Here is a 16490-nt window from a genome sequence, read left to right on the forward strand (position 1 = left end):
TGACAGACAAGAAGAACGCTTTGAGTTCCTCTTATTGTCCTTAGCCATGTAACAGTGATTCGTGGTTTCACTTTATTTCTGGACAGTTGTAGCCACTAGACACAACCTTTGCCCTCAAACACCGCATTCACTTTGCACAAGCTTGCTGACCTCACACCTAAGTCAGCTTTTCTTGAACCCTCATCTGAACAAACAAACATTCATTCTGATCTGCGGATATCCCTTGCGGCGTCAGGAAGGGCCGGCTTGAGCAGTGCCGGCTCAGAGAGCTCGCCACCACCGCTACAGATTTGGTTTCCCTTTTCTCCTGATGTTAAGTAAGACAAAAAACCAATTCCTGCTAATCTCTTAGACAATGCAAAGGGTTCCAGACTCTATTCCAGGAAGTTGGTTTCAACAAGCTAACAAAGAGACCATCGAGACCAGAAAGGAGGCTAGGAATACGGACCAGGAGGTGGCATTCAGGTAACCCCCAGGGGGGACGGCGGGGAGCTGGCTCTGCCGAGGGTGGGAATGCGCCACGGCAGCCAGGAGAGACGGCCAGAGGCTGTGCGCCCCGGCGTGGACGCGCGCGGGAGTTCAGGCCGGAGAATGTGTCACCACGTGCTGCAGGGAGGCGGGGACAGAGCCTCCAGTTATCAGTAAAGAGCGCAGGGCAGGATCTCGGAGTTTCACAGCGGACTTGCCTGGGATAGTGTTAGAGAGAGAGAGAGAGAGAGAGAGAGAGAGAGAGAGAGAGACTGACTCACGTGGACATAAACAGACGGAGAAACAAACAGAAGAGGTGAGAGCTTAGCAGGCTAGCTAACCTACTAGCTTGCCATTGCAGAGAAGAGATCTGGGAGAGGGAGGGTCCCGTTTAGACACTCAAACCCCAAGACACCGGAGGGGCCATTTCCTGCAGCTTCCTGGGGGCTACACGTCTCACCCCTTCTAAGTTTGCTGTGAGGGAATTAAGCAGAAAGAAAGAAGAGGAGGTGGGGTTCTACAGCCCATGTACTTTAAGTTCTTCCTAAGACGTGGCGCGGTGTAGGGCTTTCTATCCGGAAAGAGCATGTGTCATCACACTGCACGCTAATCCTGGGACGTTTGCGAACCCGGCTCCGGGGCAGTTGGCCCCATGCCCGGCCGGGCGTTCGAGGGCTCCGGCCTCGCAGTGCTCCCGGGGACGGCCCGCGGTAGCCGGGTGGCCTTTATCTCTGTCCCCCTTTGTCCTCTTTATCTCAGGCTCTCCAGGAGGCCCGGGGGCCCGCTCTGTCTATCGCTCCCCACCCCCAGCGGCACCGCCACTTCAATGCCCGGCAGGTCGCGGGCTGCTGCTCTTTCGAAGGCGGCGGAGGACCAAGGGCGCCCCGCGCCACCGCTGACTCGGACCGGCGCCGACGCCTGACCCGCGCCCTTGGGCACCGACTCGGGTGCGCCCGGCGCTTCCCTGTGCGCTCCAGTCCGTTTCAGGCCCGCGAGGGGCAGCCCCGGCCAGGATGGCCCCGGGCCGGGCGGTGGCTGGGCTCTTGCTCCTGGCGGCCGCCGGCCTCGGAGGGGAGGCGGCGGGGCCCGCGCTCGCCTTCAGCGAGGATGTGCTGAGCGTGTTCGGCGCGAACCTGAGCCTGTCGGCGGCGCAGCTCGGGCGCTTGTTGGAGCAGCTGGGAGCCGCCCCTGTGGAGGGCGACCCCGAGCCCGGGCAGCTGCACTTCAACCAGGTAGGGCGCGGGCCCGGCCGCCCTTCCCCGCCGGGGTTTCCGGAGACGTCCATTTGCCCAGGAACGCTGTTTAATGGGGAAAAGTGCTGGAGAAAGAATTTCTTTACGTTTCTCCAGTGTGAGGCGGGTCCTGCTTTTCACTAGACCTGTCTCTCTGGCCGGGGTTAAAGTGCTGGCGGTGACGAGGAAGCCAGAAATTGCAGTTTTATGCCCGATAAACTGAGTCCTCAGACGCTTGTGGTTATAAGGTTTTATGCAAAAGTTTATGAAGTAGTCGAGAGCGGGAAGCATCTTAGATAGGAATGGCGTTTTAGATAGGAATGGCGTCCTGAAGTCTTCCCGGCAGAGACAGTGGCTCACAGGCCACCCTCGTTAACAGTAGCTCGGTGGGTAACGACTGCTATCGAGATGTAATGTAGTTGTGTCTTTCTGGTGTACGTTACCCGAGGCATTTGGGTCTGAAGGGCCTACTGTATAGAGATAGGGAGGCCGAGGGGGGCCCTGAGACCAAGATCAAGCATCCAGTCGGTGGGTCGAACTGGGTTTAAAGCCATAGCTTTTAGTCATCTGTCAGGTCAAGGGTTTGATTCGAATTTTCATTCATTCATTCAAAAACGAACAAACAAACCTATCTTAGGACATATTCACAGTATTATACAGGCATTTGGTAATTCCTAAAATTTAAGGGTCACCATGAGTTACCTAGGAGCAATTAAGACCATACCTGCTAGTAAACTGCAAAAAGGATGATATTATAGATTCTTCGTTATTTCCGTCGTAAATATTCTATGATTATTTCTTAAAATTGTGAAGTAAGCGAAGTGTGCTTTTGGCATCCTCCCCCAAACTTCTCTCTACTTTTAAAAACTCTGTTTACTCAGTGGTTTGGTATTTTTTTTCCTTCTGCTCTGGTTCCAGTGACAACTGATGATGAATGGCAGTGTTCAGTATTTTCTGTATTGTCACTTCTGCGTGATATTAGTTTGTGTTACAAAAAGTTTTTGTGGTCCAAGTTGCTTGGGAAATGCTGCATACTATACTCCACTCTTGGAAATCTAGCATTTCCCGATGTATTTGACCTTAGATTACAGTTAGGGAAACTTTAATCAGATAAATTCCTTGCTAATAACATTATAGTTTGGCATTCTTTTTGTTAGAAATATCTTACCTCATTTAAAACATGCAGTATTCAAGAAGTATAAGGCTCTGATGCCATGAGGGATCAAAGTGACCTCCCTTTGATCTAGAAGGGTTTTGTGGTCCTCTTATGCATGTTCTTTAGTAAACTATAGATCCAGTTCTGGCATGGCATTACAGTTGGTTCAATGTCTAAAAAATGATACATTGGAAAAACTGAAATGACCCCATGTTATACTGATATTTTAGAAAATAAAGCAAACAACTTTCTAAGTATTTTCTGTCGAGCTGCAGTCTCTTCAAGTGGGGGAAACAGCTGACCTGACTAAAGCATTTCTAGGTAGGAGTAGGGGCGGTCATATGCTTGGAAAGAAGCTTGGGGACTTGACTTGCAGCTGCGTATCTGTAGCCCACACATTGTTTTGACTTAAATTATCTCCTTATGTTGCAATGTCTGGAGGTGTTGATGAATTATAAAGGAACAAAAGACCGCTGAGCCACGCAATGTCTGGAGGTGTTGATGAATTATAAAGGGACAATAGACCGCTGAGCCACGCCTTGGCAAAGACACCGGAAAATACACCTAAATAATTTAGGAAAATTGCTTAAGTTTATTAGCAGTATGAGTCCCAGTTTATGAGTAAGTAGGACACCTCAATAGGTAAATTATAAGTATGTTGACACCTTGTTTCTCACTCTTCTGTTTGCATATTTAACTACCCTCATTATGGCCTCTGTGGGCATCAAAAAGAGATGAGAAGAAGCCCATAGTTTGGAAATAAAGGGAAGCCGTGGAAAATTTATCACTTAATCAGACCTAGCGAACATCTGTTGGATGTTCTAAAAAGTCCTAATGAAAACAATCATCAGTTAAATGGTGTCGAATGAAATGCCATTCCAGAAGAATCTATTAATTTGCTGACATTTATTTCTGCTCCAGTAGGAAGTTATCCAGTTTGGAGGAAAATTTAGGGCTGTTAATATCTCCATACCTTAAAGAATGCAATTTTAGTTTCCTTACCTGCAGCAAAGTAGAATAATAATATATGTGAAAAGCTTGATTTTCTGACTTTGCAGAAGGTTGAAAAGATAGAATTAATTTCTTTGGGCCAGGGATTTATTGAATCTTCTATGAGATCTGTTTACAGATGACATTGTTCCTTTGGATGAGGGCTTAGGTCAGCTTTTCCCATGTAATAGGACTACTGTACTAAAAATTGAGACAATTTTGGAAGGTCTTCTAGTATTTTTTCAGTGTCCTTAAGTACTATTAAAAGAACTTGTTGCTTTGGGATATCAAAGTGACCTGAGTTCAAACTGGAAACAATAGAATAACTGAGTTTACTGTTTTGCTTCTTATGGTTTCTGAGGGTACAAAGAGCAGGTAGAAGCAGCAACCCAAACAAGTGAGAGGAGGAAGTTCTTTTATCTAAAGGGGTCTCTGGGGCCCATGACTGAGTGTAAGTCTGCTGTATCTCAGGGAGTTTCTAAAATACAAAGGGAAGCCCCAGCTGAATGAATGCCCTGAGTGATTAATTTAGGGGATTTAAGAATGGGCTCAGTGCCACCTTTTGTTTGTTCAGATGTTCCTTTCTCATTCTCCAAGTGGTCTTTTCTCTTAATTTCTCCTTCAGAACACCTCACCTCTAAATGATCACACTAAGCTGCAGTGGAAATGGCTCCATTTAAATAACTCAGTCTCCTGAGGAGGCTTAGTGGGCGTGATGGAGATGTGGGTGTGGGTGTGGCAGGTTGGCATGTGCGGCAACCTTTGTTTCCCACCGTCACTCAACCTTAGACTTTTGCTTCTCTCTCCTAACTTTATTTTTTCATATGATACGTATCCTGCAGCGCATCTTCTTTTTTTCTTTCACAGGTTGCCTGAACTTTGTTTTTAAATCCCTTTCAATTCACCTTCAATCTTCCTAAAGCAATACTTGGAGTATGCCTCTCTTCTTTCAGATCTCCTCCATGAACTGTCTCTTGGCTGGTGAAATCTAAATCTGAAGGCTGACTTCTGAGGCTCTGCACCGCAAGGTTGACCCTTAGACGTTAAGCTGCCTGCCCAGACCTAGCACTCACTCAATTAAATTATTCATTCTTCTATGAAATCACTTATACTTCTACTCAACCACTTTTCTACCTCATCATCTTCCTTGCACCCTTCCTGTTTCCAACTGCAATGTCCTATTTTTCCTTGAATTGCCCTATCAAAATCTTAAATTTTAAAAAAACCCAGCTAAACTCCATAAAACCTTTCTGGGGCATCACAACCACCACTGATTTGCTGTCTTTTTGAATTCTTGAAATTTTTTATTATGCTAACGACACTTAGCTATTCATGTGTTCAACAAATATTTCAAATAACTACTATACTCTGATTAGAGTGGTCCCTTAAAAGTACAAATCTAATCATATTGCTCATTTTATTAAAACAATTAAATGCCTTCAAGATAAACTTTAAACACTTTAATGTGGCTTAAGCCTTTTTATGATCTGATTCCTGTATATTTCTCAAGCTTTATCCTTTGCTATTATTCCAGTCTTCATGGACTGCCGGTAGTTCCTGGTTCGCCATATATGTGTGCTTATGTTTTAGGTATCAGTTTAGACATGACTTCTTCCGAGAAGCCTTTCTTAGCCTGCTCAGGGGTTTAGTAGGAGCCCCTTTTTATGTGACCCTATATTAATTGGTGCCTATGAAATCATAACATATTATATATTGCAATTATAATATGGACATAATTTTATACATATTATAAATTTCTGTTTATATGGCTTCTCGACCCCAACACACACACCCAATATGATTTTGAACAGATTGAAGGGATTGATCTGACTCATCTCTCTAGGGGCTAGTGTAGTGCCTGGTACATAACATGTATTCATTATATATATTTTTGAATGAATGAGTGAAGATGGTTTAATATGAGTAAGGCAATTTGAGCCCTCACATGACTTTACAGTTAATAGGTAGACGTATGACATGTGCACGCGTAACTATAATGTACGATAGAAGGATATGTCTGATTAAAGAATTTCAGAGACAATGGAATGGGATCAGGCTTGTGTTTTTGGAAAATTCATCTGCATGAGGGTGTGGAAAGTGTCGGAGTGGGTCCAGAGAGGAGCTGAGGAGGAAACTGCAGTGGTTTGTAGGAGATGTAATGATTGCTTGATCCTGGAGGCCGTCAGGAGGTACATAAAAGCTCTGCCTTCTTCTGGAAGAGCAGCCGTGACTGAAGAGTAGGCAAAAGCCCCAAAGGTAGATATTTTCTACTTCAGTCTTTTGCCTGTAGCAGTCAGTCATTTAACTATTGTTAGATCTTTCCTTTCATTAGTTTATGGCCCAAGGATGCCAGAGGGAGAGGCAGTGAGGTAACTCTTGGCTTACTTCAATGAATGGCCAGGCTAGCGGTCTGTAGCAAACAGAAGGGGTGTATGTGTGTGGTCATTACATGCATGTTGTGCGCATAGCTTGTTGTTGCTCAGTGTACTTTTTCTTGGGTTGGGGGGTTAACGGTGCATTAGATGAGGGAGGTTCTGGGAAGCACTGATCATGGAAGGAGGGGAGAAAGAGCATCTCTCTCCCTCTTTTTTTTTTTTTTTTCCTTTATATTCTGAGAAATGGGGGGGTAAATCTTCTAGGAATGCCTTCCAACCTGCTCGTTCAGGTGAGAAACTGGCAGGAAAGGCCGGACCGAAGGGCCAGGTTGTGCTTAGGTCTCCGGTGGCTTTTCCTTCAAGACAGTGGATCTATTTTGATATATTATATCACTCTCATTTAAGTTGACTGTGTACAGTGTGATCATTGTTTCCAGAAGGTTTTAGGAAAATGAGAGACACTCATAATTCATTTAACTGTGACGTCAAGAGCTTAGTTTGCTTTCGTGCCGGGGATGATTGGGACCCATATGAGAAAATACCCTTCATTCTTTCCATCTCTAACTCCCAAACTTGCATCTTTACCCACTACCCTAGGAGTCACATAGACCCTTTTGTCCATAACATAATTATATCTAGGATTTATTGGATTTTTCCTGTGCGACATAACTCTTAACCACTTTATCTGTATTAACGCATTTCAAAATCACAACAATCCTGTGATACAGATACCATTATTAACTTAATTTTACACATGAGAAATATGTGATGCTGAGAGATTAAGTACTTGACCAAAATCACACAGGAAGTGGTAAAACCTCAGGCAGTCCTAAATCCTAGAGTTGATTTTTTGAATTATAGTTTAGAAAATCATACTCTCCCTAGCCAGGGCGACTGTTAATCTCAGATTTTGATCTATGAGTAGAAGTTACAAATCATCAGTCGCTTATGTAGCTCCATTGCTTAGTCATGTTAAGGGAACAGTATTAAGACTACAGAAACTACAATGATGATAACAGGTCCTTGTCCTCAGAGAGCTTATAATCTAATTAAGAAATAAGGTGGAGGGCTTCCCTGGTGGCGCAGTGGTTGGGAGTCCGCCGGCCGATGCAGGGGACGCCGGTTCGTGCCCCGGTCCGGAAGGATCCCACATGCCGCGGAGCGGCTGGGCCCGTGAGCCATGGCCGCTGAGCCTGCGCGTCTGGAGCCTGTACTCCGCAACGGGAGAGGCCACAACAGTGAGAGGCCCGCGTACGGCAAAAAAAAAAAAAAAAGAAAGAAGGTGGAAACTTGTGAAAAGTATGCAAGGCAAACTTCAGCAGTTAAGTAATCACTGAAAGAAATATTACAAGACCTATCACTAGGCTGCTGCCAAACAAATACTTTTGGGAGCCATGTTCTGTGGGAGGCTTCTGGGAAACACCTTGTGGAGGAGTTACAAGTCAGTCAATTCTCCTTTTGGAGGATTTTGCTTGTTTGTTTTGGTTTTTAAAATACTTACTGGATGAACATCTGCTTGTGCCAAATGTGTCTGTGCTGTTAATCACAAGAGGAATTTTCTTGTGGGTTACATGAATTCTCTTTTATAGAATGAAAATTTCTTTAATTCTTTCTTATATAATGAATTTTTCTTGGAGAAAATATTTTGGCAACAATAGTTTTCCTAATTCTGAGTTTCAGAAGTTTTCCTGGAGAAAGGCATATTAATCAGCTTCTTCTTCTATGGATAGACTGCAGGTAATGGGAGAAACATCCATGTCTAGTGTTAAATTTTTCAGTCCTGTTCTCACTTTTACTCTAGAAGAATTCTGCCAATGAATTCACTCTCTCTTCAGGCAGTTTAGAATGTAAGTCCTCCTTTTTTTTTTTTTTTTTTTTTTTTTGCGGTACGTGGGCCTCTCACTGTTGTGGCCTCTCCCGTTGCGGAGCACAGGCTCCAGACGCGCAGGCTCAGCGGCCATGGCTCACGGGCCCAGCCGCTCTGCGGCATGTGGGATCTTCCCGGACCGGGGCACGAACCCGTGTCCCCTGCATCAGCAGGCGGACTCTCAACCACTGCGCCACCAGGGAAGCCCAGTCCTCCTTTTTAAAAAAAAAAAATTCTGCCATCTTCTCTCTGGCAGATAATCCTTTTTTTTTTTTTTTAACGTGTTAATTATCTTTTTTCTTTTCGCGGTACGCGGGCCTCTCACTGCCGTGGCCTCTCCCGTTGCGGAGCACTTGCGGAGCACAGGCTCCGGACGCGCAGGCTCAGCGGCCATGGCTCACGGGCCTAGCCGCTACGCAGCATGTGGGATCTTCCCAGACCGGGGCATGAACTCGTCTTCCCTGCATCGGCAGGCGGACTCTCAACCACTGTGCCACCAGGGAAGCCCCTCTTTTTTCTTTTTTAATTGACGTATAGTTGATGTGCAGTATTATATAAGTTACAGGTGTACAATACAGTGATTCACAACTTTTAAAGATTATACTCTATTTATAGTTATTATAAAATATTGGCTGTATTTCCTGTGTTGTACAATACATCCTGGTAGCTTATTTTATACATAATAGTTTGTTCCTCTTAATCCTGTAAGTCCTCCTTTTTCATGCCTGTGAAGCAGCTGCATTGCTGACTGCACAACACTGCAGAAAGCGGACTGTGCATCGGTGCTAGGGAATGAGTTGAAGCAATGAGGGAAGAGTAGGTGAGCAGATTACTTTAACAGAATTACTAACCCTAACAGAGGTACTAACTCTAACAGAATTACTAACTCTTAGAATCTCATTGCTGCTAGATGGGAGTTTGAGCTCTCACACAGTTACCAGGAGAGGGAGTGGTAAACTTTTCCCCTTCATTGAGATAGATCTTTATTTCTCTCTAGAGATATTCAAAGTAGAGTAGCTGGGTGGGAGATTTTCAGCTTCTATGCTTTCCATGGTTCACACCATCTCTCTGTTTCCAGGTGATGCCCACATTGGGAGATGTTGATGGTCAGGGACTTTTTTTCCCCATCATAAAAACCCGTTGCTTCTCAACTATGACTGCAGTTTAAGAGTTTTTTCTTTAAATTCAATATACATTTGAAACCTCTATGTTAAATTTCTTTTGGTGGTAGTAGAGGTCGGGGGTGGAAAATAGGAATGTAAATAGGCATGGAAAACAGGCCTGAAGTTGAGAAGGAATGGCATTCCTCAGGGTAAAGAAAAGCAACCCCCTAATGAGGGTAGCCTGATGTGATTGGTAACAAGAGTTTGCCAGTTATTTGGATTCACAGTGGCATGTCCTCAAGCGACTGTCCATATTACTAAGTGCACACAGTTAATATTAGGATCATTTACAATGCAATTTATTTAAAAAAAAAGAATGTTACTAAACTCTAGACAACCTAAGAAACTTGTAGTTTTCAGAGAGTGTTCCCATTTCCAACTTCAGATGATGGTAGGATTCCTGTTTGTAATTGAAACTAATTAATTTATTCTCAAACTATTCCCAGTTGTCTGTTTCAGGAGCCAAATGGGTTTGCCAAGCCTTGAGGTTTATTTTATAAAGAAATGAAACTATCACTGAATTACCTTTGTGATGATGGGATGTGGGAACATAGAAAATCTTCAGAATGGAGCCTTGTTTAGTTTGGTTTCTGTCTCCTTCCAAAAGTCCTCTGTTGTTTTTCTTGGCCTGAAGCTTAAGGAGAACAAAAACAAAAATCTGTGAATCTAGATCAAAGGTGTTAACCTGAAAAGTAGTATTATGCCTTTGAAGTCCAAATATTTAATACCTTGACTTTTTTTATACTTAACTAAATAGTTAGAGAAATAAAAAAACCAAGTGAGCATTGATAAGGCCTCTAAGACTTTAGTTCTGTTTTAGTTCTATTTTTGAACCTATTCAAAAATAATACACTTGTCATTGGTATATTCAATGGGCTTCTTAGGTCTCTAACTGTAGTAGGAATACAACATAATGGTTAACAATTTGTCCTTGGGGTTTAAACAGACCTGTGCTGAAATTCTAATCACTTATTAGCTGGGAATCACAGACAAATGACTTAGCCTCTTTAATCCTCAGTTTTCACGTCTTTGAATTGAAAAAATGAACCTTACTCATAGGATGGTTGTGAACGAAAATATAAGAACAATAATAATAATTACTGAGTATCGCTGTATTTTAGGCACTTCTATATTTACTACTATGTGTATTACATGTAGTAACTCAAACAATCTGTTTTTTCCCATTACCTGTGTTACTTAAAAAAATAATAACAAGAAAGACAATGCATGTAAAATACTTAGCATCATGCCTGGCTCAAACTGTATGCTCAATGCATAGTTATTATATTATAATACTGTATTAGTTGATATAGCTTAACAATAGCTTAACTACCCTTAACAAAATTGTCTTTCACTGGAGGCCTGAGCACCTTAGGGTTACTCAACTTTGAGGAAAGCAAGGCTATAAAAAGACAGTAAGGATTAATTGAAATAAAAAGTTCAGTGAGAAATACATCAGTCCAGTGACTTTGGTTTCAGTGGTGACTCATCTTGAGAAAGGCTTTTACCATTTGTCTCTTCCTCCCTTTCATCAAGCACTAGTAATAAACTCCTGAAAAATGTGAACTCCTGAAAATGTAAACCTTAGGTCCTCCCAGAGGACTTCTGAGGCTATATTTAGGAGTTGACTTTGTTTTATTATTTTTGTCCAAATTTTACATCAATACTGAAATGTGAATGATTGGAAATCCATATTATACTTGTAGAAATTGATGTAATTGTGCTTTTTTTTTTTTTTTTTTTTTCGCGGTGCGCGGGCCTCTCACTGTTGTGGCCTCTCCCGTTGCGGAGCAACAGGCTCCGGACGCGCAGGCTCAGCGGCCATGGCTCACGGGCCCAGCCGCTCCGCGGCATGTGGGATCTTCCACAGACCGGGGCACGAACCCGTGTCCCCTGCATTGGCAGGCGGACTCTCAACCACTGCGCCACCAGGGAAGCCCTGTAATTGTGCTTTTAAATTTACCTCAGGACCTCTGTATGGGTTTTGCAGGCCAGAAGAACCCAGGGTCCTCCACATTCAGCTGTGACCTTATTAGTTGGGAGGCAGGTAAGAGGACAGGAGCCACTTTGGTCTGACTATGATAAGTCAGGGATGTGTCTCTTCAGGGACAGGGAAAGAGAAGTTAGTCCAAACTTAAAAAGAGAGAGGTAAAATCAATAAGACGATTCTGAGTTGGGTAACAGATCCTGCTTTAAATGAATATTGAACACATATGCTAGAAAACACATGGACCCTTCTGTTAAGGGATGCACCCTACTGATGATACCAGGTACTTGAGTTTGAATATCAAATCATGATGCTCTGCAGTTTTCTTTAGGAGCAGGGATCTCAGAATTCATGTATATTCTTTGGTTACTTTACCTACACATCTTTTGAGAAAGTCTAGACACTGGCTCTGTCCCTAATCTTGGGATGAATGCCCTTTAAGTAAATGTTCAGGTAGGACCTTCACTCCAGCAGAGGGAGCAGGTCCTATCCTAATAGCAGTGATAGTTAACATTTATGGAGTACTTATCATGTACCAGGCATTGTGCTCAGTACCTTCTTATATACCATCCCGTTAAGCCTCTTAATCTCACAGGGTGAGTACTCTAGGTATTCCCATGAGGAAACCCAATCTCAGCGAGGTTGAATACCTCCCTCAGAGTCATAGCTCAGAAGTGGCAGAGTGAGGATTCCAGTCCAGAGTGACTAGACTTCAAAACCCAGGCTGTCTCTCCACTGTTGCTCCACATATACCGAAGAATATCCTCCCACGGAGGGGCTGGTTTATTTTCCAAAAATCTTTGTGCCTCAGATGTCATCCAAGTGCCTCGGTGTCAGAGTAGAACTGATGCTAGTTTCCTGAAGCCACTGGGAACAGTACAATCATTGAAAGCAGGAAGGTATTTTCTGCTGAGATTTCTTTTGTTTCAGGAAAACAAGAAAAAAAATTATTATTACTATTTTTCCTGCTGGAGCTGTCTCTGCAATAGTGAGGTCTAGCTCTAAAACAAGATTATTAATTTCTTCACAAGCTATTTTTCAACCTTGCAATGTTATTTCCTGATCATTGACATTTGATACTCCAAACAGTGTTGTGTGAGAGAATTGGGACATAGCAGTTTCCCCAGAAACTGAGGCACAAAGAAGTCTTTGGCAGAAGTCACCAGGTGCCCAAATTTGACTGGGAGAACAGAGGTGCCAATTTTGAATCCTCAGTTCTTCTCCATTGTGCTGGTTTTAGGCAGGTGCTGCCTTAGCGTGGCCCCTGTGCTATGAATCCCCTGAATATCCCATGGTCTTCATGCGTTACTTTCTTTATATAACTGGGTGGTGGACATGTATGAAGTCTATTCCATTTTCTCACCTTCCAGACACTCCTCAGCACATTGCGGTATGGCTCTGTCCCCAATACTTCCTTAAAATTGCTCTATAGGACGTCACCCAGACCTTCTTATTGCTGAATACAATGAGAGATTCTCAGGCTTTACCTCTGTGTTAATTTCGACAGTGTTGAACACATCCTACTTGACACACATCCTCTCCTTGCCCACAGCTGTGTCTACCTTGGTTTGGTTTTCTTACCTCTCTGGCTGCTTCTTTTCAATTTCAGTGTCTTTTGCTCATCCTTTAAATATCGGTGTTCCTTGGGGTTCTATCCTAAGCACTCTTCCTTTTGATTTTGCACACTCTCTCTGTGCAACCTCAGTCTCTCCTCTGGCTGCAGTTATCACCTGTCTGTGGGTGCTTTCTGCTTAGGTTGGCTTGGTTCACATTTCTCTCCTGAGGCTTAGCCATGCACATCCTGGTTGCTGACTGATATCTAACTCTCTCCCCTCTCCAACTCAGCAGGTCTAAACCTGTCCCAAATGGAACTCATCAACTCCATCCTTTCTCCATCAACACCTTCTGGTACAGTAAGTCCCCTACATACAAATGAGTACTATTCCAGGAGCACGTTTGTAAGTCTGGTTTGTTCGTAAGTCCAATAGAGTTAGCCTAGGTACCCAAGTAACACAATCGGCTATATAGTATACTTTTCACACAAATAATACATAAAAAAACCAACAAACACACAAAATAAAGAAAACATTTTTAATCTTACAGTACCTTGAAAAATACAGTAGTACAGTACAACAGCTGGCATCAGGGGCTGGCATCCAGTGAACAGGCAAGAAGAGTCACTGACTGGAGGAGATAGAGGAGGTGGGAGATGGTAGAGCTGAAGGATCGTCAGCAACAGGAGACAGAGGGCAAGCTGCAATTTCACTCACGTCTGACACTGAGGCCACAGGTTCTGGTTCCTTGTTGGATTCAATTCTATCTACCCTCTTGAAAAAGCGATCCAGTGATGTCTGGGTAGTAGCTCTTTTTTTCTCGTCATTGATGACATGGTAGCACTGGATTGCATTTTGAACGGCTGCTGCAACCTTCATGCACCATTCTAAATTTGGGTCCTGTGCCTTAAAAACTAACAGTGCCTCCTCAAATAAAGAAAATCCCCTTCGCATTTCCCGTGTTGTGAATCTCTTGGGTTCTTCAGTTACTTCTTCCTCTCATCTCTCTTTGTCCTTTCTCTGGGCCTCCAGTTCCGTCAGGTCTTCATTAGTAAGCTCCTTGTGTTGCACAGCAGGGAGTTCAGTGTTATTAGAATGCGCAACATCTACCATCTTGTAGCCTCACTCCACTCCCTCAATTATTTTCACTTTTGTTTCCATCGTCATCGCTTGGCGCTTCTTAGCAGTACCAGCTACATCACTGCTGCTTTTATGCTTGCTTCTGGACATCCTGGGCTTGAAATAAGGATACTGTACTACTGTACTCTATACAGTCCTGTACAGTAAAGTACACAAAAGCACAACCACTTGTAGAGGATGCACGCACATGACAATGTACGCCAGACACGTGAACTAACTTATGTGATTGGACATGCGAATGCACTTTCGCATCTTTGAAAGTTCGCAACTTGAAGGTTCGTATGTAGAGGACTTATTGTAATCCTGTCTTGTCAGTCTCATTGATCAGTGTCACCATACTCTCCGCTGACTAAGCTGAAAAACGGGATGTTATTCTTGAGTCCTCTCTATCTCTACTTCCCATTTCAAACGCGCATAAGTCGTGTCACAATAGCTTAAATACTGCTTACTTAATATCTCTAAATTCCAGTGTTCTCTTTAGTGTAGGGGGGATCATTTTATCTACTTTATGGGATTGTTGTGAGATTTAATTAGATACAGATCTTGCATTCTGTTTGTGCCTGGTGTTATGCTGCCCATGGCATTCCGTGCTGGCCCGTGTCCTATCTTTCACATTGCTGCCAGATTTATATCCCAATTACGTGAAACTGATCATTTCACCATCTTCAAATGGCTTCTAATTACTGTTAGAATAAAATCTAAACTTCTTGCCTGGTATTTAAGGCCCTGCAGTACCTACCCTTACCCCCCATATTTCTCCAACTTTATTTCTCCTTTTTTCTTCACATCTCATCTTAGATGTTGTTTTCTCCAGGAATCCTTGGACAATCCCATTCCTTTAGGGTAGGTTAGTTATTCTGTCTTCTTCACATTCATGGATCCTACCCTAGCACTTACTGAGCCATACTGTAATTACTATTTTAAAAAAATCTGAACCCTGTACTAGTCTGTGATATCTATTGTGAGGTTAGGGACTGGGTTTATCTCAGTCACCTTCTTTATTCCTGTAACTAGCATAGTGTCTAGCATATAGTAGGTATTCAGGAAATATTTGTTAAATGAATGAATAACTTCAACGTTTTACAAGAAATTTTACACCAATATAACTTCTAAAATTATTTCAGTCAACCTAGATGTCTCATTTAGTTCAAAGTAAGCCAGCAATCCATTTATTTGATGCAGACACATTAATAAAAAAATAGTAGAAAAGAAACAGTATGTTAAAATTGAACCTGTGTGTCATATCAGCAGAAGGAAATAATTAAGTTTTTATTCCTTCTAATTTCTGAAATTTTTAGAGTTCTTTGGTCATAATTTAGACTCAGATTTTCTCCATAGCCCATAGCTGTAATTTTTATGGCAACTTGGAAACATTGATGTCAGTATTAGTTTATTTGTAGTATCAGGGCTCTACTGAATTGATGCCGGGTAAGTTTTATAGAATGAACAAGGCAACTTGTGACTAGAAAATTTGATTCTTCAGAGTTCCTAGTAAATAAGTCTCAGGTTATCAATTTGTATTTCTCAGAATTATATTCAGTCACTAGGTGCTAGTTTCTAATCTTCTTTCATTCCCTGCCCTTTCCTTAATCTATCATGTTAGTGATTGTTATAAGTTGAGTGACTTATGTGTCTGAAGCTTGCTAGGAGTTGAGGAAGATATGAAATAATACATCCTTCCTCTCTAGATGTTCATGATCTTATTAAAGAGATATCCATTTTCACGAGCAGATGGTAATACGAGCAAGCACACGGTAAGTGCTAAACATGTAAATCCTATGGATAGGGGAATCTGGAGAGCATAGCAATATTAAGTAGAGGCAGTGGGGCCAAATATAGGACAGACAGAAGTTGGATACTTTGAGAGGAGGTATCTCAGAATTCTAGGTAGGGCTCATGGGGCATGCAAAGTCAGAGTGAAGGTAAAATACAAGGCATTAGAACTGCTTGGTTAAAACAGAGAGTTTAAGGATGCTTTTGGTGGAGGGCAAAAGGAGGAAGGAAGATTGGGGACAGATAATTCTTCAGTGTTAGGTCTTTAGACTCTTGGCAGAAGGAAAGATTTTTTTTGGTGTGTGTGTTGGGGGCCAGTTTGAGCAGAAGATTGACAACGGCAATATTTCAGTAGAAATAGTCTTGTGTGTGGGGTGAGTAAGGATAAACAAGATGAGACGTGTATTGGGTAAGGTTAGTTAGAAGTTCCCAACTTGTCAGTTAAATGCAAGGGCCCATCTGTCATTCTTATGCTCTAGGCCAAACCTGTCGGTCTCAGGACCCTTTTTTACTCTTAAAAATTATTGAGGACCCCAATATGCTAAAGTACATGTGGTTTATATCTATTGATATCTACCATTATAGAAATTAATGTTAAGAAAAATTTAAAATATTTGTTTAACATGTAAAAAATAACAGTAATAAGGCCATGTCACGTTAACCTTGTTTTTCAAATGAAAAATAACTGTATTTACCATGACAAGAAATTAGTGAGGAGAATGGCATTGTCTTACATTTTTGCAAATCTCTAATGTCTGACTTAGTAGAAGATAGTTGAATTCTCAT

At 42.5% G+C, this 16490-nt stretch overlaps 1 protein-coding gene across 1 annotated transcript in view; it reads left to right on the forward strand.

The window, feature by feature from the left end:
• The first annotated feature begins 637 nt into the window (after positions 1–637).
• Positions 638–16490, forward strand: part of SLC39A8 (solute carrier family 39 member 8) — a 72041-nt gene continuing 56188 nt past the window's right edge. The window contains exons 1-2 of the mRNA XM_067736854.1: positions 638–784; positions 1228–1700. Coding sequence (XP_067592955.1) covers positions 1482–1700 — 219 coding nt within the window. The 5' untranslated portion in view covers positions 638–784; positions 1228–1481. The remainder of the gene's footprint in view (positions 785–1227; positions 1701–16490) is intronic.

The sequence above is a fragment of the Pseudorca crassidens genome, chromosome 4 (assembly GCF_039906515.1).
Source record: "Pseudorca crassidens isolate mPseCra1 chromosome 4, mPseCra1.hap1, whole genome shotgun sequence".
Taxonomy (NCBI): Eukaryota; Metazoa; Chordata; class Mammalia; order Artiodactyla; family Delphinidae; genus Pseudorca; species Pseudorca crassidens.